The sequence below is a fragment of the Corylus avellana genome, chromosome ca1 (assembly GCF_901000735.1).
Source record: "Corylus avellana chromosome ca1, CavTom2PMs-1.0".
NCBI lineage: Eukaryota > Viridiplantae > Streptophyta > Magnoliopsida > Fagales > Betulaceae > Corylus > Corylus avellana.
The window spans coordinates 36,381,152-36,403,756 of NC_081541.1; the positions used below are offsets into that span (position 1 = coordinate 36,381,152).

At 36.8% G+C, this 22,605-nt stretch overlaps 2 protein-coding genes across 4 annotated transcripts; one reads left to right on the plus strand and one right to left on the minus strand.

Moving 5' to 3' along the window:
• Positions 1–1,249: 1,249 nt before the first annotated feature.
• On the minus strand, positions 1,250–16,063 carry LOC132190402 (probable aspartyl aminopeptidase). Of its 2 annotated transcripts, XM_059605382.1 has the most exons (10): positions 15,796–16,063; positions 15,629–15,719; positions 13,201–13,336; positions 12,429–12,701; positions 9,027–9,171; positions 6,263–6,502; positions 5,555–5,687; positions 3,628–3,809; positions 2,608–2,720; positions 1,250–1,651 (listed from the first exon to the last, which is right to left on the minus strand). In XM_059605382.1, exons 1-10 carry the CDS (start codon positions 15,964–15,966, stop codon positions 1,543–1,545), a joined length of 1,593 nt encoding a protein of 530 aa, XP_059461365.1. In that variant the 5' UTR covers positions 15,967–16,063; the 3' UTR covers positions 1,250–1,542. The 2 variants fall into 2 exon arrangements, with proteins under 2 accessions (XP_059461365.1, XP_059461372.1); XM_059605389.1 differs by lacking the exon at positions 15,796–16,063 and having other exon boundaries at positions 12,429–12,709; positions 15,629–15,718.
• Positions 16,064–16,609: 546 nt separating this feature from the next.
• LOC132187169 (conserved oligomeric Golgi complex subunit 6) lies at positions 16,610–22,211 on the plus strand. Of its 2 annotated transcripts, none has more exons than XM_059601380.1 (10): positions 16,610–16,936; positions 17,011–17,158; positions 17,259–17,366; positions 18,137–18,204; positions 18,959–19,082; positions 19,186–19,332; positions 19,459–19,722; positions 19,800–20,075; positions 21,011–21,157; positions 21,479–22,211. In XM_059601380.1, exons 1-10 carry the CDS (start codon positions 16,659–16,661, stop codon positions 21,998–22,000), a joined length of 2,082 nt encoding a protein of 693 aa, XP_059457363.1. In that variant the 5' UTR covers positions 16,610–16,658; the 3' UTR covers positions 22,001–22,211. The 2 variants fall into 2 exon arrangements, with proteins under 2 accessions (XP_059457363.1, XP_059457372.1); XM_059601389.1 differs by having other exon boundaries at positions 17,032–17,158.
• Positions 22,212–22,605: the final 394 nt, after the last annotated feature.

The following is a 22,605-nucleotide window of genomic DNA, read 5'->3' on the forward strand; positions in this document are numbered from 1 at the left end:
AAAAGTTGTGCTAAATAAAAGGCTGGTACGTTTGGTATAACATTTTAAAAGTATTTTTTTTGTTTACTTTAATAATGGTTAAAATGCATTTTTTTTTTTTTTAAATGAAGATTTTTTAAAGATAAATATTTGGCTTTAAAAACTTTATTTTTTAATTCAATTCTAAACATGCTCTCTAACTAGACTAACTGTAAGCAGTATAATTTGCGAATGGGGAAACTGTAAAAGCTGTCTAGGGTTAAAATTGGTTTTTTCTGTAACTTCTAGTTGCCCATTAAAAGAAATAGTGATGGTTTTATTTCACAGTTGTCTCACAATACTGAGTGACAATCTCAATCCTAAATGTTAAACACAAATAATAAATAAAAACAGCAACCAGCTAAGCCGCGCTCTCATCACGTGAACATCAACAGCTCTCCTCTCGTTTCGCCTGCTTCACAGTCACGTGCAAACAGCCCGAACCCAGGCTTGCCCATCCATGGCTCCATGCTGTTGTTGCATTAGGAGCAGCGGCTTATAATCTCACACTCCTTGTTCCCCAAGCATCCATATTCCTTATTTTCAGCTCCTTCTTACGTGGATCCCTGCCATTTTCCCACCACTTTTACGTGCACCGCTCTAACAACTTCACAAAAAGTTGGTTCTTTTTCTCGAGAATGCTAATGATGAATCCGACGGTTAAAGTCTCATACAATCCCACTTCTTTCTACAGGAAAAAGGCAGACAAGAAGGCTTTTGTGGGGGTGGTGGTGGATGTTTGTTTGTTGTTTTCAGGCACATCGTGTGGGTTTTCGCATGCTTCTTTTCTCTGTCGTTTTTGTACATTCCACCATATATTTATACCCTAAACCAAACCATATGCCTACGACCACCACCACTGCCTCTTCTGATTCCCCTCGAGATTTGAAAAGGATACAAGGTTGGTTCCAACTTAATTCCCTTTATGTCAATCATTTTTCTCTTTCTTTCTGTCTATCCCATTTCTTCTTCTTCTTTTATTTTATTTTAATTTTTTTCAGGAGGGGAGTACAATGGAGAAGTTGAATTCACAGCTATATTTGCAAAACTGTTACATAATCCAACAAAATGAGAGGCTAAGGAAGAAAGCACAGCTGCTAAACAGGGAGAATCAGGCGTTGTTGTCCGAACTGAAGCGGAAACTCTCCAAAGCAAACATGGATGCCAACCCTGGCCAGAACATCAGCTCTACTTCTGCCCCAGATACAGTTGCTTCCAACAAACATTGATCATGCGGAATACAGTTGATTCCATATCCACTAGGGTAGCTACATGTCCAGTTTCTGATAACTCTTTGTTGTAGGATTGAGAAAGAAAATAATGTTATGAGCTACAGATTTGTTACATGAAGAAATGAATACAATCCTCTCTCTCTCTCTCTCTCTCTCTCTCTGAATGAACAAATATAATTTCAAGAAGGACTATGCATTCATAGATAGATTATTCTTATTGACTTCTACCAACTAGGATAAAAGGTTGAGTTTGAAAAATCCTCCTATCTTCATGTACGTAACAGACTAGATCTTAAAAATCCACCTTCAGCTTCCTGTCTATGCTTGAGAAGGTTTGGTAGAATGCCTTGAAATGCTTGTAAGCAATGTCTACATCTTCCTTACCACATATCTCTCTCGCACTGCAGATGAACCGACAGCAAAAAACCAACTTAAGTCATACACCAAATGGAAGAAACAAAAAAACAGAAATGATTATTTGCCTTTTATCCAGCATCGGATTCTAATAAAAATGAACTCCAACAGATTTTTTTTTTTTTTTGACAATTGAACTCCAACAGTTTTTCTAATAAGGAGACTGATGGAACTATGGTGAAATGTGATGAGGTAGCTTCATAGATGTAGTGGAGCCAGTACAATCACTATATCATGCCATAGTATGGAGTGTGGTCACAGGTCAAGAACAAGCAGAGGCAAAGAAGGAAGCAGGCCTTTTGAAATGCCTGTAGAACACAATATGGAATTGGCCATAGCTAATTGGTATTGCCTCGTTAAGAAATAAATGGTCTACTTAAACCACTGCCAGACGCACTCCATAACTTTCCTCCCAGGGTCTACAACTAACAAACTTTACCAGGTGACTTTACCTGGATGAAGACAATTATTTGCCTGAACATTGGAACAAGGATCAAGCGGTCAATGTTTCCAACATCTGAATTTTTAAATTTTTAAGTCATCAAGTTTTTCCAATACCAATTTGAAAAGATTAAAGCTTAATAGTTTTAATCAAGTTCATTAAAATAATTAACATAAAATTTTTTGCATCGATTTATAATTTTTCCTATTAATCGCAGCTAATTAAGTGTTCGCATAGGAACTGGGGAAACTCCTTAGCTTGAACTTTTTATCCAATAACTTCGGCAAACCCAAAAAGCTCACAAGAGTAAGCATATTTAAGAAATCAGATATATATCCCAATGAACAATTCCCAACTCCTCCCACTTGACAGTAGACATCCAAACTCCAGTAAGGTTGACTATTTTTTCCTTTTCTTCCTCTTGTGTGCGTGTATATATATATATATGTTGATTTGAAGTAAAATGTCATAGAAATCAGAGAAAGTAATTCAATTTGCTACCTGTGCATCGAAAGTTGAGCAATGCCACAATCAACAGTACGGATGCCAACTCCTGATGCAAGAATTGGACCTATGGTGGAACCACATCCCATATCGTTTCTCACCACAAATTCCTACACGGAAGCAATTCATATGAAAAAGAATGTATATATTCCCAATGTCTCAAGTAAAAAATCCAGGAACAAAAAACTAGATGTGCATCCAGGAACAAAAACTAGATGTGCATGGTATGCAACCTGTTGCTAAATTTTCTTCATTACAGATAACTTGCCAATTAATTTATATAACCTCATCACATAAAGTTATAAAATTCTTACCAATACAAGAAGAGCTAGTCGTGAAGAATAATTGGAGATTTAGAATTATAACATATCATTCACTGTCAATGGGAATTTATGATGATGATTCAATAACAACTTAGCACAAACTGATTGTTAATTGGGCAAGGGGCATAACTTTTGACCATACCTAAGAACCCAAGCTCGACCTAATCCAGCTGCTCTTGGGCCGTGTTGAAGTTGTACACAAACAAACCGTAAACTTTGAATTTTAGGTTTAAGAGCTAGACCTTGAGTTATGACTTATTAAAAAAAAATAATAATAAAAAAGAAATAAAAATAAATAAATAAAAAATAATAATAAAAATAAAAAAACTAACTACATTTGAGGTTACAACTTGGTGATTACAAAAAGAGAAATATGTTTTCCGTTCTATAGGGGATCCCTAGTGTCAGTGACCTTTTTAAATGATTTCCGTTTGCAATATATTTTTCAGGAATAATCCAATGGTGTACCTCATTCATATATGACTTTCCATGGGTGAATACATAACAGAAAAGTTAAATTTGACCAACATCCAAAAACAATTTAGTAGCAATTACTATTGAGTGACAGGATCACTTCTTCCAAAACTTGTTAGAAGGTCAATTTCCAAAGAATGCAGAAAAAGCAAACTTATTAGTTAAGAAATTTAAGATGGGGTAAGCAAATTGAATTGGACAGACTATAAATGGTCACTACCTGAGTTGGAAGGTTATGGATTTTGCCAACTTCTTTGAATAGGAAAGCTGTGACACTACTAGTAGCATAGCGCTGGTTTGCATTGTGCTTGATTACAAGTCCCTTTTGCATTTCTGGTCGATGGTGTTCTTCATGCTTATCCATGAAATTTGGATGAACTCCATGAGCCATGTCTGCAGACACTATACATAGAAAGCATCCCACAAAGATACTTTAGAAATTGCTTTATATGCACTACTAATAAGTAAAAGATAAAACAAATAATGCTAAACAAGTATAAGAATAAACAGACTTCTACAATTCTTGTGCATCAAACCCTTCCCTGTCAGAAACTGACACCAGTGCACTATTTTACTTTTCTTGGACAGATGCCATCTTGGTGTTCATTATGTCTGACACCCTTCATCCATGTTATACACCAATACCAATGTTTTTTTTTTCCCTAGTTAAAAAAGCAACTAGAGAAAAGCCTCAATTTTTGTACAGAAAAAAAATTGTTTTATGAGTGAAGCAGTAGAATAAATTAGAGAGGCTACAAACTGGGTAGAGTTCATGGGAAACTTCTAGTTCCCCTCAAATGAATGACAATTATAAGAGATGACAAATACTATTTCACACTCCTCACCTGAAGTGAACTTATATTAAATTTATCTAGCTGCCTAACAAATTTTTATTCTGGTCCATATGTAACAGTTGGTATTGAAGCATAACAAGTCTCATGCTGATTTATAAAATTTTCATCTTCTTTGGAATGCAACAGTTGGAAAAACTTATAGCACATCTTAACCAGCTCATTAAGTTGGCTTCATTAGCCTTATTGTTATCCTAGTTCCACCCTGTGGATGAATAAGCCAGGACATTATCTCTTGACCATTATTCTTAACTGCCATTGCAACTTAGTTCATTCTTTTACAGAAACTGCATTTCTATACCTCGACTCAGTTTAAGATTTGAAAGCTTGAGGTATCCCTCAAACATTTTATTGTAACAGTCTCTGCTTTAGGATCATTAAATAAAATTGCGCATAAAATAGAGCATTAGGAACAAAAGAAAGTGTAAGCAGGAAGAAGTATCTTCTTGCCAACAAACAAAAAAGAAAATTTATTTTAAATCCATAAGCACAGAGAAAAGCAACACATATCAACACATAAGACAAGAGAACAAGAACTCAAAGCTAAGAAAAGAAATCCAAATGATGATCGAACATCACAAAATTCTTCTCTCCTTCATCCTAGAGTACTATAGCTCCACATTTGTATGTAGATCCATACCAACACCGATGTCTCAGGAAAGTGAATATGGTCCTCCAATAATGATCTCTAATTATAAGACCTCACCCTCCATAAGCCTAAGAAACTTCCGTCACTTAAGTATACGAAGGTTCGTATTAGGAGGGGTATCAAACTGACTTAAGCAACACCAACCAAGAACATTAACTTCTATACACTCAAATGCAGTTGAAGTCATTCTGTTACACCTTCAAAGGAACTGTTGCTAACTTTGTCATCTCTAGCAAATTGGTTGCCACTTTCAACCAAATTATCTCAGCATGAATATGAAGACAAACACAAACAGACATACTGACACATGTTTAATGTCAAATTATTTTAGATCATTCAATGTATATGTCTATTTAGTCACAAGTCCATGGTACTTATATGAGAGTCTCTTTCTGTCAGATAAAGATTTGATACCAGTAGGTCCAATACCTAGAATGACACATCACCAGGGTTGAGACTGTGAGTCTAGTGATGGTTTGTTAAAAGGTAATCATGTTTCTTGGGGATTAGCTCTGTACTATGAACATTAACTAAATCATTGAATAAGATAACTCCATACAATAAGCACATATAACATAATCAAGAACAGAAGAGTAATGAAGGGTCCAGCTGGCCCCAAAGCCAAAATTATATGAACTATATCATACCAAGAAATGAGTGGCGAATTGCACGCTCGAAAGCACCTTCACCAACATACTCATTAACTAAGCAACTAACGATGCGTCTCATAGCCTGAAACATGGTTGGTGCACCAGCTCCCTGAACTGAATCTGAACCCACCTAAAGAAGAAGAGTTTGAGCAACATTTGTTAAGTGGCTAACATAGCAAGAGCAAACACAGAAATGAGATTATCAATATTTACAAATGTATTAAGAAAAACAAGCACAAATGTCCAGTAGAACTAGAAATAAACACAATTTTCAGAGACAACTGATTCTGAGTATTGATTAAGAAACATAGTATGCTGCTTATAAGCTAGTTACCTATTAGTCACTTATCTCCATAAACATCTGAAAAGTGATAACATTACTGAACATAAAACATTTTAAACATGGATGGCAACCCTACTATTTCCTTCAATCCAGTTATAGTAGAGTTCATAGTAAAGTATGTCCAATAAATGGGAACAAGCTCCCATAACATAAAGAAAATTTTACATTACAAATTTGTACATATTGCACGTCCTATATGTGGCCATGGAAATTTTACAGGCTCATGATGATCCTTAGAAGTATGAATTGAGAAATGCATATTTGAAAAGTAACATTAAATCATTACCATTATTATGACAAGCATACAAGATAGACATAAAACTCCATCCACACGAAATTAACAAGCTGTGGAAGATTATTACCTCTTCGTTATCAAATAAAGCAATCATCCGAATTGCATGTTCACTTGATAAATCACTGGATAATTTACATGAATCAATAAGAGCCCGTAATGCACAATAACTTGAAGCAAGGTTGTCCAATCTTCCAGAGAAAATAAATTCATCGTTTCCACCTCCAAGGCAGCTAGGCTGGGTATCACAAACACTTAACTCAACACTCACTATGTCATCAATGCCACAGTTCAACTCATCCGACAAAGCCTGAGAATTGAATTTAGATTAATTTTAAGAATGACGTTCTAACACATTGAACTACTTCATAGAAATTCATTTAGTGCACCATTACTTTATACGATTATCTCAACAAATCGGCAAAAATATTTTACTTGAAAAGTTACCCATATAAAGACATAACACCAGTCCACTAACAAGTTAGTCAATAGTAATACGTGTTTCAAAGACACTACTCACAGTATTGGTGGTTTATCAATGTGAATCTACATAAATTACAATGATTAAGTATGTTAGAAGAGTTATTAGGGTTAGTAATTCATTAGGGTTTAGGGGGTAGTTTGGTCATTGTGATATTTCCCCAATCTTATATATTAGGATGTTTGTAGTAGGTTAACAACAAGCTAAATAATAGAACAGGCCTCCTCTTCTCCCTCTAAACTTCTTGCTACAAACCTCTTAACATAGTATTAGAGTGTGTTTCGATTCTTGGCTAATCCCTTGTTTGGTTTTCTCCCATTGGTGGCAGCACCGCCTGTGTGGGCTAAGTGCCTTCATAAAGCTCTAAAAGAGCTGAATATAGTCTATAGTAATCGGGAAAAACATCTCCGGTGAAAAAAAAGGAAAAAATTTGTTTACCGTGCGTTTTCACGGTGGTTGGTCGTCGTTGTGCCTTGTGCAGTGGCGCTCGGAGGTATTCCAGTGAACTGAAAGTTATTGGCAATTTCTAAGTCTCCGGCAACCTTTTGTGGTGTTTTGCGGCACTGTTTGATCGTTTCCAGCGTATTTGTGGCTTCTAATGGTGTTTTTTGAGTTCTCCAGCGACCTCTATGGTGTTTTGAGGTGTTTTCGGCAATTTTGGTGGTCTCCGGCAGTTTTTCGGCATTTCTGGTCGTTGCTGGTAGGTTTCCGGTGTGTTTGGTGGAGAAGCTGACCCTATTTGGTTACAGGTGTTCCATGTCACCTATCTGGGATAAGGATATCCCAGTCTCAAAACTAGGATAAGCCTATCCGCATTAGTGTTCATCACGGTTCAGACCAGTTCAGCCCTGTTCAGTCACATTTCAGCCCGGTTCAGACCGGTTCAATCACATTTCAGACCAGTTCAATGTGTTTTCTTATCGGTTCAGTTGGTTTCTTCTCGGTTTATTGTGTTTAAGACCAGTTCAACATGTTCCAGGTCCGGTTCAGTATGCTTAAGACCGGTTCAGTGGGTTTTATGCCTGGTTCAGCTTGTTCCAGGTCCGGTTCAGTATGCTTAAGACCGGTTCAGTGGGTTTTATGCCCAGTTCAGCTTGTTCCAGGTCCGGTTCAGTGTGTTAAAGACCGGTTTAGTGCATTCCAGATCCAGTTCACTCTCTTTTAAACCGGTTCAATGGTTTTTTGTCCGATTCAGCCTCTTTCTTGTCCAGTTTAGTGGGTTTCATGACCAGTTCCAGGTTTCATGTTCGGTTCACTATGTTTCGAGGCTTGTAAGTGCTGTTTTAGCCCGGTTCATGTTGGTTTGGGCTACATGTTGCTCAAGGGAAATGGTTCCCATTCAAGTTTTTGATGTTGGTTGATCACGGGTAACGTGATCGTTGTTTGTTATCGAGATCCGACCGGCCTTGGTGTTTTTCAGTGAGATCCGACCGGCCTTGGTTTTGTGCGGTGGTTTCCAACTGGTTCGTTGTTTTCCGGCGAGATTCTACCGGCCTTGGTGTTTTGCGGTGAGGTCCGACCAGCCTTGGTGTTTTGCTGTAAGGTCCAACTGACCTTGGTGTTTTGCAGTGAGATCCAATCAAATCCTGGTTGTTAGTTGTTAGTTATCGGGATCCGACCGGCCTTGGTGTTTTTCGATGAGATCTGACCAGCCTTGGTGTTGTGCGGTGGTTTCCGACCGTTTGTTGTTCCCCGGCAAGATTCTACGGCCCTTGGTGTTTTGCGGTGAAATCCTATCGGCCTTGGTGTTTTTTGGAAAGATCCGACTACTCGTTGCAGTTTCCGGTGAGTTTTCGACCGACGTTGAAGTTTTAGCAAATTTTCATGTTATTTTTATATTTATCAGTCTTTGTATTGTGTGCTCCAAGCTATCCCAGCTTGAGGGGGAGTGTTAGAGTATTTCTATGTGTTTTTCGTTTGCTATTTTCTTCCAAGTTGGATTTATATGATTTATATGATCCAACTTCAGGAGAAGTGTTAGAAGAGTTATTAGGGTTAGTAACTCATTAAGGTTTGGGGGTAGTTTGGTCATTGTGATATTTTCCTAATCCTATATAATAGGATGTTTATAGTAGGTTAACAACAAGCTGAATAATATAGAACCAGCCTCCTCTTCTCCCTCTAAACTTCTTGCTACAAACCTCTTAACAAAGTCATCTAACTTTGTCCTAAACAAATTTTAAAATGAAGTCCTTTGTTCCTAACATTGACATTCTAACACTTGGAATAATGTGAAAATGACATGGTACGACCATTTTACTTTTACATAGAAAATGCTTAATTCCCAATCCACATCAAAGAATTGATAAACATTCATTAATTTGCTTACTGTAGAAAAAACCGAATGAGATACCTGCATAAGCAGTGGATGATGAGCAGGTTTTAAAGAAGATGCTGTACTTTTCTCTTTTGACTCCAAAGTTTCCTCTATTTTTGTTGAAAGTAATGGAATCAGATGAGTCTCCAGATTTGGTTTAAATCCATCCTTATTCACTGTGCTAAACAACCAAAAAAGAAACAGAAAGAAAACCAGCAGATAATCTGAGTGATCGTGTGGTTTTGCTGCAAGTTCATCATGCAATAATAAAATAAGTATGAAGCACAACATAAGAACCTGTTTCAAACTTCTTATCAAAAAGAACTTTTAAAACTCAAGAAAGTGTCCTAAAAATATCAGTCACATGCACATGTGGCATGCATGTGAATGATCTCTTAGGGTACATTTGGATGGAGGGAGAGGAAAGGAGAGGGGGAAGAGATGGGGCTTTGATACAGGAGAGTCAGCAGTTGAGTTGTCAAATATCGAATTAATGGTGCTCGAATATCTTGATAGAGAAGATCAGCACAAAAATGGCAAGAATCGGGCATAAGATTTGAGGACTGTTTTTCTAATAATATCCTTTTGCTTTGACTAAAAATTTAGGGTTATTTCGTATTTTATCCTTTCTTTTTTCTACAAGTATTTTACTTGGAAAGCACTCAACACTTGGCATATATAAAAGCTCTAGTTTGTATTATTTTAATATTTTTCAATTCTTTTTTGGAATATTAATAAAATTTTAGTCTTTCAAAAAAAAAAAAAATCTTTGGGGCAACTATGGTCTTTCTCTTTCCTAATTGTTATTTTATCTCTTCCTGAGTTTTCTTTATAGCCTTCAATTCTTAATTTATGCTACTATCATACATTGTCAGAACAATCCTAGTGTTGATTTGGAGGCATAGCGTAGCCCCCTTGAATCCCCTTTTCCTTAATTTTCTCAAATTAGGGGTAATTTAAAGGGAGAGGACAAAAGGTTCTAAGGAATTTTTCTATAATTTCCTTTGCACCCTTCATAGTTCATTAAATTACCAGCAGTGTCTAAGCAAAACCCATAACATTTATCTCACTTTATTGTCAATTTTAAAAGTTTCTTATCCTTTCCTCTCCTTTCCACCCAGCAACCAAACAAAGGGCAGGATATCTATTTTGCGTCCTATTATTTATTAATGCATCCAAACAAAGGAACCAATAACAATTCCTTCTCCTCTCCTCTCCTCTCTTTTCCTCTCCCTCCAAACTTCCAAAATTCAAGATCAAATCTCATCAGATTAAACGAAAAATAAAAACTATAAACAGAGAAATTTCACATCATGGACAAGCATAGAATTATAAAAATACCCTAAAAGACATCTAAGGTCCCAAAAGTGGTTCCATAAATTGATAGGTTGGTTTCTTTTGGATATGGACATCTGGATCTTTCGTGCAACATAAACTGAAAATGAATAAGGCTTCAAAAATTGAAGTTCTGAATCCAAGGGTGAGCTTCACAAATGATCTTCTAGATCAACTAATTTTATTGGCCACACATGACAAGGTAAAGAATTTTTACTAACAATGAGAAGCATAGTACATTAGTACCTAAAGAGGTAAATCATCACACTATAATGTGCATTTGATAAAGGCTAGTTTTGATTTGAATAGTGTTCATTGATAACATAGACACCTTGTGTCTTTTAGCATACAATTGTTACTGGTCAATCTTCTAAAAGTTTAGGTGCATGTATCGACACCTCTTTAGTTCAGATTGTTGCCTTACATGAGAATACTGTATTGGCCCAAATATATATGTTTTTTTAATTTTTTTATAATCTGGATCTTGTGTATTGGCCCAAATATATTCATATCTTATAGGTAAAATGATTCATTAAAGGAAAGATAAGAAGGATGAGGACCCCAAAAAATAAAAAGACACAATTAGTTTAGAAATCAAAGGCACAGTTTGGGTGGGTAGAATGGAAGTGTTATCATTGGAGCAGCTGTTAGAAGAAGAAAAAGATTTTTTTTTGATAAGTAATAATAGAAGAAGAAAAAGATTATATTAGAACTTTTGAAGTAGTGGCTCCACTGAGTATGTGATAACTTTCTTCCCACCAGTTTGCCATGTGCTTTAAAACACTACAATAGTAGATTGACATCTAACAGGTTTAGTTTGAAAACAAAGTTCAAGGTCAATTCTCATTACATTGAATTGAAAAGAAGTACTCTAGACAAAGCAATTTCATTTTTTTTTTTCTATAAATAATCAAGATATCATTAAAAGAGTAAGGCACCCTGAGGTACATAAGAAAAAGCACCTAACTAGAAGAAGAAGAAAAAAACAAGAAAATCATGGAAACTAAGAATCAAAGGAGATACAAATGTAGCTGCCCAAAGATAAAGAATATTGAAGAAAAATAAGACTTAAGCTCCTTCAACATCCTCTAGTGGTCCTCAAAACTTCTATTATTCATTTCCCTCCAAAAACCCTACAAAAGGCAAGAAGGCACCATCTTCTACAACGCAGCACTCTAAGTGCTATCAGCAGTCCAACAAGCATATAAGTCAACTACTCGTCTAAACATTACCCAAGATAGCCCAAAGCGACCAAAGAAAGCATTCCAAAAGGCCCAAGCAACCTCACAACGATGAAGAAGATGGTCTACAGTCTCCCTATTGCTCTTACACATACAGCACTTGTCGCCGACAATGACATGTCACTTTCTAAGATTGTTCACGATAAGGATATTTCCTAGGGGCCACCGACCATAACCTCACAATTCCGCCTTTTAAGATTGTTCATGGTAAGCATTCCATGACAAAGCAATTTCATATAATGGACAAGCATAGAACTACTCTAAATATACCCTAAAATACATCTAAGGTCCTCATTCATCCAAAGGGGGCCATATGGGAATGACCATAAGGGAAAACTTGTTTTTAACCTTGTTTTGGCTTGGTAATTTTAACTAACATACCTGGCAGGATTAGAACCCAAGACCTCTCACCCACCAATTGTAAAACTTAGTGTTAAGTTCTCCAACACCGAAATCTTAAACATCAAAATTAAAAAGGGAAACAACCTACCCAATTATATTTCTTTCTTAATCATCTATATCTCTATTGGACACACTTTGGAAACAAAACTACCGTTTAAAACCAGATATTCAAGTTGAGCTTCATATGAGAATGCCCCAAAAGTGTTGCAAAAGAAGGATATTTTAGCTTTGTATGTGTCAACAACCATAACTCAGTCCAGTCTAAAGTTAAATTTTAAAAAAATTGATTCATAATCTTTTTTTTTTGATAAGTAAAAATTGATTCATAATCTATGAAGATGTTGAACTCTCATTTTCCTATATTGTCACCAGCAATATACAATAACATATTTTCAACAGAATAATCATCAATTATGTTTAAATGATAAAGAAAATAAACTTTGAGGAAGCAGTGGCAAACCGGTCAAGATGAATGGCTAGTGTTGGTATCCTTAACAGAGGCCTCTTTACTTTGACAAGCTTGTGCATGAAAGAACCGTCACTACCTCTCACTATCACCCTTCCTGCAACACTTAAGTCTCTATCAAACCAAGTATGCCATAAACCACTACCATAGGTCTGCACATTGACCATTTGATAACCAGACTTTGACGATGCAGATTTTGGTTTTAGTTTTAGACACGGGCTGTCTGTGTGCGCAGCAATGACATGAAAACCATTACCAACAGCGTACCTACATAACTAAGAAAAACCTTTTATTAAACAATTGTCAGTAAACCTATGTCGCATAAAGTTGGTAAACATAATGAAAAAAAAAAAAACAGAAAAACTTCAATATTTGATTACAAACAAGCTAGAAAGAAAATGGTGGGAACTGTAACATTGTTTATCAAACAAAACAAGAAAATAGGAAGCAGCAGACACAGAGAAACATCTTAACAAAGGAAAGCATAAGGGAAAACTGGTTGACAAACTATGCCACAAGAAAATGAGGACCAGATAATGATGCCAGTCCAAAATTGGCAGTCAACAGATTTTAAAACCCACTTTTCCCCCAGTATTCAGCCTCATATTCTATAAGGTCAGATTCAATAAAGATTGAATTGCTAATGAAGACTGCCATTTTTATTTTTTATTTTTTTTCTCTTTTTGATAATTTAATGAAGCCTACTTCATGATCATTTTTTCAATTACCAAGAGTTTTAAATAAAAGAGAGGATTATCCCACTCACTTTTCTCCAATGGCAAAAGCGACTAAGCAAGACATATTTCGTGTAAAGAAATATCGTCCACCAGGCTTTAGGTCCCATTCATCATTCTCATTTAACAAATGAAAACCAGCAACAATTAGTTGTCGTTTTGCTTCGGCTGCAGAGAATGATAGCATATATTAGAGAAAAAGATAAGACTATGTACCTGATCACCTAAAAATTAAATTAAAGCTGATTCTACATTACCTTTCTCAGGACATAAGGATCATTTAGCCACAGCAGTGAGATTACTAGTACTAATTAAAATAAAATAGCAAACAAAACCAGACACTATTTTAGAAAACAAATGAAAGTGAATTCCAAACTATAAAATTTTATTCATACACCCACACTAATGCCAATGGTGATAGGTTTAGTGTATAGAAACTTCAGCCAACCTAAGCATCACTGATATCTTTACAAGGGAGCTGTACCATACCAGACACTTGGACACTCCCATTTATGTATGCAATACTTGTAAGATGTATCAAAAATTCAGAAATACAACAGATAATAGCAGAAATATATCAAAAACTATAAAACCCCCCGAGGTAAACCCCAAAGAAGCATCCAACGTTAGGTTGCATGCTTTAAGAAAAATAACATATCTGTAAGAAAAAAATTAAGAAGTGTTTATAACATATTTTTTAACCATTTTGGAGAGAATGCCTTTGTTTTACAGAGATACCTTATCAAACTATTATAGGTTACATAAAGGCAGTTTTCAACAATTTAGTTAAAAAGTCAATGTATGATAATTAATATTCTAGAAGCAAAAACAATAATGTAGCCCGGATTTCCTACTTCAGGATTTCCTACGTCATCATATTTGTAGCCCGCTTCATACAAACTAATAATATTCTAGAAACAAAAACAAATGTTAGTACTATCAATCCAAAAGTTAAGCAATCAGGCAGTGTCAATAATGTATATCAAGCTAAAGAACACTAACTCTAACACCCACTCACAGGCAGGCCTAACTAAGAACATTGAAACAAATGCAGGCCTTACATGTGTAGAACCAAATAAACTCTAACACCCACTCACAGGTAGGCCTGCCTAATAACGTTGAAACAAATGCAGACCTTGCATGTGTGAAGCCAAATAGAATCGGAAACTGAAACAGATAGAAATTCCTAGCATTCAAACACAAGACTTATCAACAAAACCAAGCACGATATTAAGTGAAGAGGCCCAACTAGCACATAAACCATATCAAGTCCACACAAACTCCCCCTCTCACGTGCTGGAGCAACAGAAACCAGAGATAGAAGCTAAATGAGCACAACATCTTAACAGAACCAGAGAAAAATGCAAATAGACCAAGCATAAGGAGTCCAAGAACAAACAAACCAAGCTTTTAACACCATGTTAGAGCATCCAACGTAAATATTAAGGTAGTAGGTGGAGAAGCTCAACCATTAAATAAATTCATATCAATGTGCACACAAAAGCTTTGCAAAACAGAAGCAGTCAATATAGTAGCTTTGCAAGCATCATTAGTATAATTGTCAGTAAACACAAAAGCTTGAAATCACACCACCTAATTATGGTTGATTAGCCTGAATGCGAACATAAAAGAATTGCCAATGCAAAACAAAGGCAGTGAATATAGTAGATTTTCATGCATCATGAGTACAACTTTCGGTAAACACAAAAGCTTGGAATCACAAAACCTAATTATGATCGATTAGCCTTGAGTTATATGGGACATTCCCTAACTATTACCAACAGATGGTATCAGTAAATAATTTTTCCATTCATGTGAAAGCTTGTTAGGTTGCAATATTGACTTTCCCTTTTTATCACCAATTAAAATGGATGACCGGGCTGTATCCCAAATCTTTTCAGCACTGATTCTTCTTAGTTAAAGCTGTCAACTAAATCAACTTTGTTTGTGGCTCAGAATAGGGCTAAATTAAACAATTGTTCAATGTTAACATTCTGCATGGATCTGTTACAGCCACTGGATGCTGTGCGGACAGCCCTTGGCCTTAAGAATATGGCAATATATAGTCTGCTGGCATAACAATCCACGAGTTCCCCAAAGTTGAAAACTATGTTTATATATATATATTTGACACGTACTCAGCTAGAAAATCTTCCTTTCATGCTTTGTTTTGTATTGTATATGAACAAATTTAGGATAAGAGCCCAACCGTGAAATGTTTAACTCTACATTTCGAACTGTGTGACCTAAGTAACAAAACTAGCACTCAGCAATGCCTAAACGTTATATATGAGAAGTTCCAGTGAACCGTCAACTTTCAAAAACATATTTCGAGAATTTTCTATCAAATTCTCACTAAGCAAACAAAGACTTATTATAGAATCAAATAAATTCATCAGAAACCAAGAAAAATGAAGCCAAAGAATACAGAACAAAATACAAAGAAAAATCCTTTTGTACCCGTAGCATGAAAGTGAGTCCAGGACTCATTGAGATAGTCCAGAAGATCCCCCACTATAGACCCTCTCGATCCATCCGCCGAAGACGAACTCTGAAAACGCACCGAATGAATTTAGCTTTAGACACAGAAAACACGCAGATACACACGCACACACAAAGATGGGGACCTGGTGGGTTGAAGCTGAGCTGGAGCAGAGAGGAGTAGCGGAGAATTTGCGGCGGAGATTGGTGTTGAAGGAGTGGGAGAGAGAGTGAGGGCATTTTGTTAGGAGTAAGGAGGGCTTGAGAGTCGTCGGAGAAGAGTGGTAGAGGAGGTGCAGCCGAGTTATCGCCGCCATTTTCCTTTTGTGGCTAGCGCTGTGCCTCTGTGTGTGTCAGTGTCGCCGCGCTGGTCCGCAAAGATTCGATGTTTCCATTCGGAACCAATTCGGTTATAGAAATGCGAAAAATACTTTTTTTTTTTATCTTATATTTATTTCATATTAATATGATAGTTTCAAATAATTCTTAATTTTTGTTTTAATTAAAACTGTACAGTAATATTGTAAAGAGAAATTATTATTTTTATTTAATGGATTCATAAGCGAGTTTACAAATTTAATAGTAAATTTTAAAAATAAAATGAAAAATAAATTCATAAGAAAATGATATCAGACACATTTGTATGCACATGTTGCAATTATTGGCTCAATGCAATTTAGGTCGAGTGCCAACGGGTTTCGGGTTGGTCCTGATCAGGTTCTTCTGGCGAGATTTGGTTAAGACACCTCTAAATTTGGTCGATACAATTTCATAATTTTGAATTTAATATAATTGAATAAATAAATAAATATATATATATTATCATTTTTCGAAAAACATTTTAATTAGAAATAAAAGAGCATTTTGCTGCATTAGATAATCATCTTGGTGACATTCTAATTTTATTTTTCTTCTAATATATTAAGACTCTAAGTTTTGTATTATAGGGACCAATTTTTAGAGCATATATACTTTTAAAGTTTATTCAGAGAGAGAGAGAGAGAGGGAGATGGGGTCGTCGACGGTGGGGTTGGCGCCGGGGCTTTCTCGGAAGCTGAAGAAGGTGCTGGAGTGTCGGACGGACTCTCCGGATCTGGTGTCGTCCCTGAATACTCTGTCGACTTTCTACTCGGAGAACGCCCCTCGGTCTCGGCGCAACCTCAAGTCTTCCATTGAGACCCGCGCCCTCCAAATCAACCTCGAGTTCCTCCAGGCCTCCAATGGCGCCCAGCAGGCCCTCGATCGCGTTGAGGACGAGGTTAATGCTCTCTCCGATTGTTGCGACAGGTAAGGCAAAATACCTATTTGCTTAAGATGAGATGAGATCTCACCATAAATGAACAAGTTTTGCAACATGCCAGGATTGCAAAGGCGTTGAACAGTTGCAGCGCCAGCACGGGAGACATCATCAGTACCACCGAGAGGCTCAAACAAGAACTTGAAATTACTACTCAAAGACAAGAGATCGTTTCATGCTTCCTTCGTGATTATCAGCTCTCGAACGACGAGGTTTAATTTTGCTCCTTGCATGTTGTTGGTGCTTTGTCTTTGTGGATTGAACTCTTTCTTCTGTTTATGCTTAATTTCTAGCGGTTCTCACAATTTGTAGATAAATGCACTGAGAGATGAAGATCTCAATGAAAACTTTTTCAAGGCACTTTCTCATGTTCAAGAAATTCATGCCAACTGCAAGATGCTGCTGAGGACACACCACCAGGTAATATACTCTCTGTCGGTCTCTGTGCGTGTATGTGTGTTGTGTGAGATATATCACCTGGATCTCCAATTTATTCTTGCTTACTAAGGAAGAGAGAGGGAAATGTATGACACTCATTCTATGTGTATTCGTCTTAATGGTTTCTTGTGCCTAATGCCTGGTGTCAAGAAATGGTCTCTGTTTTGTCATCCGTAAGGATTGTCACCGTAACAAGACTAGCATTCCTATTGAGCTCTTTAAATTTGGTTTTTCTTCAAAAATTTGAAAAAACTCATAAAGAGTCATTTAACAAGCTCTCTACTCTATTTCAAATTTAACTTTGATCAACAAGGCTCTTCAAGTACCAAGTACCAAAAAGTGGAAGTTATTAATTTTTTAAGCTTATATATTCATTTTCCTTCTCTCTCATCTACCAAGAACAAAAAAAGAATTAAGAAATGAGAAAAAAATAATAGTTAGCAAGATATAGTGAGTTTGATATTTGGTTCCTTTTAAAAGTGACTCTCAAAATTTTAAAAACTGAATTTTTCTCTTCAAATTTAACTTTTATTTGAAGAGCTCAATAGGGATGCTCACTGTGGCATGTATAATTGATTTCAGATTAGGGTGTGCCAACGGATAGATCTGAATGGTTGGAGATATGGTTCTTGTGTTGTTGGTTAATTTTTTATTTGTTGTGCTTCTTTCTTTCGTTTTATTGTGAGAGAGTAACTGTATTTTTTCCTGCTTCTATTGAAATTGAATCCATTCACATGAGGGCTTCTTTACAGCGGGCAGGCTTGGAGCTCATGGATCTGATGGCTGTATACCAAGAAGGAGCCTATGAGCGCTTGTGCAGGTGACTTCTCTGAAATAAATGAAGTTTCAAGACATATATTAGTTTCCACTTCTTCTCCACTTCCAAACTGGCACAATAGATAAACTTAGATCTAATCTATTTTTCTTTATAAACATTATACCTCTAGTTCATGGAACTAAGCTACTGCATCATCATGTAGGTATTCCTTTGCTTAGGTGCATTAAATGTGTGGCTACTCTCTTGAAAAGGTCATGGGATAATTATGATTTGCACAATCGTTGTATTGAAAACCATGTATACGTTATGATTAACGCCTTTGTGGTTGACCATGGGTAACCTAATCCACCTAAACTAGAGTGAGTTTTCTCTAGTCCAGAAGAAAGTGCCCTCAATCTGCAGGATAGAGTTTTGCAGTTGCAGTTTGAGGACACTACCAAGATCCGTCACCTGTTTGAGTGTGAATTAAATCCCTAAGTTAGTTGGTAAGACTTGAGACTGGTTATTCATTGTTGATCTACTTTTTTACCCTTTTGTTTTAACTAACAGTGCTTGGTTACTCTTGGACCTGTAAGGCATTCTCTTCACTGCTAATATTGCTCTGCAGTATGATCTTCTTAGGCTGACTGTAATTGTCATATGTTACCGGTTTACTATATAACAATCTTGAAGCAAAATCATTTTTTTCCCTCTCTTTCCTAATCTTTCTTCAATTTAAAGTCTCACTCAATCTTTTTAGCTATGTTGGCTTCACAGCTCTTATTTCTTTCTTTCTTGTTTTTTCCCTCCCACCTAGGTGGGTTCAGGCAGAGTGTAGAAAATTAGGTGACACTGATAATCCTGAAGTTGGTGAGCTTTTGAAAACAGCAGTTTGCTGCCTCAGGGAACGGCCCGTCCTTTTCAAGTACTGTGCAGAAGAGGTAATTCACTGGATAGCTTGATGGTCAAAAAACTTGAACATGTGACTTGCCTCATAGTTTTTCTAGTAGCTTGTCATAAAGTATTTATTTATTAATCTTACAGGTGGCAAATATGAGGCATAATGCATTGTTTAGAAGGTTTATAAGTGCCCTTACACGTGGAGGGCCTGGTGGACTGCCTCGGCCAATTGAAGTACATGCTCATGATCCCTTACGATATGTGGGGGACATGCTTGGGTGGCTACATCAGGTGTGACATGAATGCCTTCTGGTTTTTGGTTCTGGCCTTTGTAATGCTGCATTTTAAATATGTAGTTATTTATTTGTTGTGTGTGTGTGTGCGTGTATTAATTGTGTTTTCTTGCTCTCTAAGCAGGCCTTAGCATCTGAACGAGAACTTGTTCTTGTATTACTGGATCCAGATGCTGTGGTAGATACTGGATCAACTGCAAACCGATTTTTAAAGAGCCCAGCTGGTGATTCTGGGAAGCTTGAGTCTGACTTGATGTTTGTTCTAGATAGAATTTTTGAAGGAGTTTGTCGGCCGTTTAAAGTGAGAGTTGAACAAGTTTTACAGTCTCAACCTAGTCTTATAATTTCATATAAACTCAGCAATACCCTGGAGTTCTACAGTTACACAGTGAGTTGAGCTCTTTTTCTGTTATGATATTTTTAAATGTCTTAGTTGCCATGTTATAACTATTTATTGACTTCTAGATATCAGATTTACTTGGGAGAGAAACAGCTCTCTGTAATACACTTTGGGCGCTCAAGGATGCAGCTCAGAAAACATTTTTCGATATTCTGAAAACTCGAGGAGAAAAGCTTTTACGGTATCCTTCCCTTGTTGCAGTTGATCTTTCCCCTCCACCAGCAGTAAGAGAAGGAGTTTCCGTGCTTCTTGAAATAATTGAGACCCACAACAGCATGATGGTTCCTGCTTCAGGGAATTTTGATCCAGTGATATCTGCTTTACTTGATCCTATTATTCAGGTTGTTTTTGCTTGATATTTTCTTGTAGATGTCATATGCAGATATGCTTGATAATTTGCAGGATGCTATAACAAAAGTTGCAGAAGTTTTCAAGTATGCTTGATGTTTCAATAAAATGTCATTATATGGAGAGCATTTTAAATGTACAGGTGTACTTGTCCCAAAAAAAAAAAAAAAAAGATTAAATGTACAGGTGCATATTGCTGTGGGTTGGGGTGGGAGTCGGATAATTCGGTTACGAAAATGGGGTTTTCGCATTTCGCACCGCCATTGTCGGTAAAGTCGAAATTTTCACCGACTTATTCCACCAACTTATTGTTCCGTTACCGAATGGTGGTCGGTAATGTCGGTAAGCAAAGAAATGGAAAATTGGTCAGCAAAGTTGATCGGTGTCGGTCGGTAAAGTCGGTTCGGTTAGAAAATGTTATTCCACCTACCGAACTAAGTTTGTCGGAAATAGAAAAAGTCTACCATCTACCGGCCATCGGTTAAGCGGTGTCGGTCGGTTCTCAGTCGGTAGGCGGTTAATTTGCCCACTCTTAGCTGTGGGGTAGTGTAATCCTGTAATCAAGTGCTGCCTATGAATAGGATAGTTCACTTAAAGTAAGAGGCTCAGGTTCGCATGCTGAGCCTTGTCAGCAAAACTGGTTGAGTCAACCTGTTCTATTATGTTACCACAATGCAAATGTCACAGTGAGCAATTTCTTTTATCATTACCTTCCTTTGTTAAACTCATATTTCTGGACTTGATCTGGTTGAAACTATGTTACTCAGTCTTTCAAAAACTGGTATGCTAATTTAAAACATATTGAAATACTAAATTAGTTCTTCACTTATATGTCTTATCAGTTCAGATCACATTTGAGGACTTTTGTAATGTCTTCTTTGGTATAGGCAATATTTGAAACAAAATTTATTACTTGTGATCAATGCAGTTGTGTGAGCAAGCAGCAGAGGCACACAAATCCAAGGGGGGCAGTTACTCATCAAGAAGAAGTAGAATGAGCTCTGACTTAGGTCAAATAAGTAAATCATCAGTTGATGCTATCTTGTCGAACAACAGCTCTTCTTCATCTTCCCAGGTTCGTACTTGACTGTGTTCGTCCTCTTCAAGTGTTTCTGCTTGCCAGTTTTCAAAATTTTCCTTTGCCAATTTTAGTTTGTGGTTTTCAACTCTTCTCCTGTCATGATTTTTGGTGGATATGAATGAACATGCATGCTACTTTCTGAATTAACATGCATCGCTTTTCTACCCACATAGTGGTCTTATATATTAATCCCTATGCTGTTGACAAGTTTTTTTTTTCTTGTCCTTTCTTTTTTTCTTTTGAATGTTCAAAATAATGTGATGTTCTTCTTGATTGCTTGTGCATTGTAGTGCCTGATATCATGGATTTGTGCAGAATAACGAAACTCCTTCCAAGATCTTCCTAATCAACTGCTTGTGTGCCATCCAACAACCATTATGTGGACATGAGGTTGCAGCTGAATATGTGAAGAACCTGGGGGTGATGATAGATAATCACTTGCATGTGCTTGTGGAAAAAGAAGTTGATGCCATCTTAAGAAGATGCGGCTTGTCACAAAAGATGCATCACTTCCACAGTTCACTCAACAAGGAGGCTGGCAATGCGGTTATTGGGGGCCCATTAGCAGACTTAGAGGACACATCTCCTTCCTTTCTTTCAGAGTGCTTGAAGACTTTCTTTGGGCTTATTTTGGGAAGTGAGAGTTCTCTGCCAGAATTTGAGCAGATGCAGGTTCCTAAGCTACGCTCGGAAGCTTGTATCCAGGTGGCTAGATCATTGGCTGAAGCTTATGAGCTTATATACAAGGCAATCATGGATCCTGAGAATGGCTACCCAGACCCTAAGTCACTGGCGAGGCATCCTCCAGATCAGATAAGAACCATTTTAGGAATATGAAGCTCTATAAACTCATAAATTTCCATCTACTTCTTTATTGTTTTCTTGTAGTTATAAAAATGCATTTTGCATCGTGTTATTTTAGCTGTGGTTCATACGGAACAACCCCTTTTTCGCAACAAACAAGTTATATTGCCCGTTTGACTAGTATTACGTAGGCAGTTTATAGATGAGTTGTTTGCACATAACGAATAAATTGGTCATTTATTTATTTCTTTTTGTGTGAAACTGAAGGATCTGCTGTTGCTAGTGTAAATTTTGGTACATGGATAACATAGTGATTGTAGACATTCATCTTCTGTGGACTTGGATGAAGCCTTCTCCCTTTTCTTTTTCGTTTGGTTACTCCAGTTCTCTTAGCGAATTATCCAACTAAACATTAGCGATGCATATAAAAGAAAAGAGAGATTGTCCCAGAACATTCTTCTAGGAAAACAACCAAAAAAAGAAAAGAAAAGAAAAACAAAGGTAAGTAATGTTCTTTGCCAGTAGAAATTGCTCTTGCATAATCAGGTATGACGGGATAGTTTGAGAATGGGTTAGCTAAGACCGACAAGTCACTTCATGAACTGATCATTGGAGGTTATCCTTTGAATTACCATGCA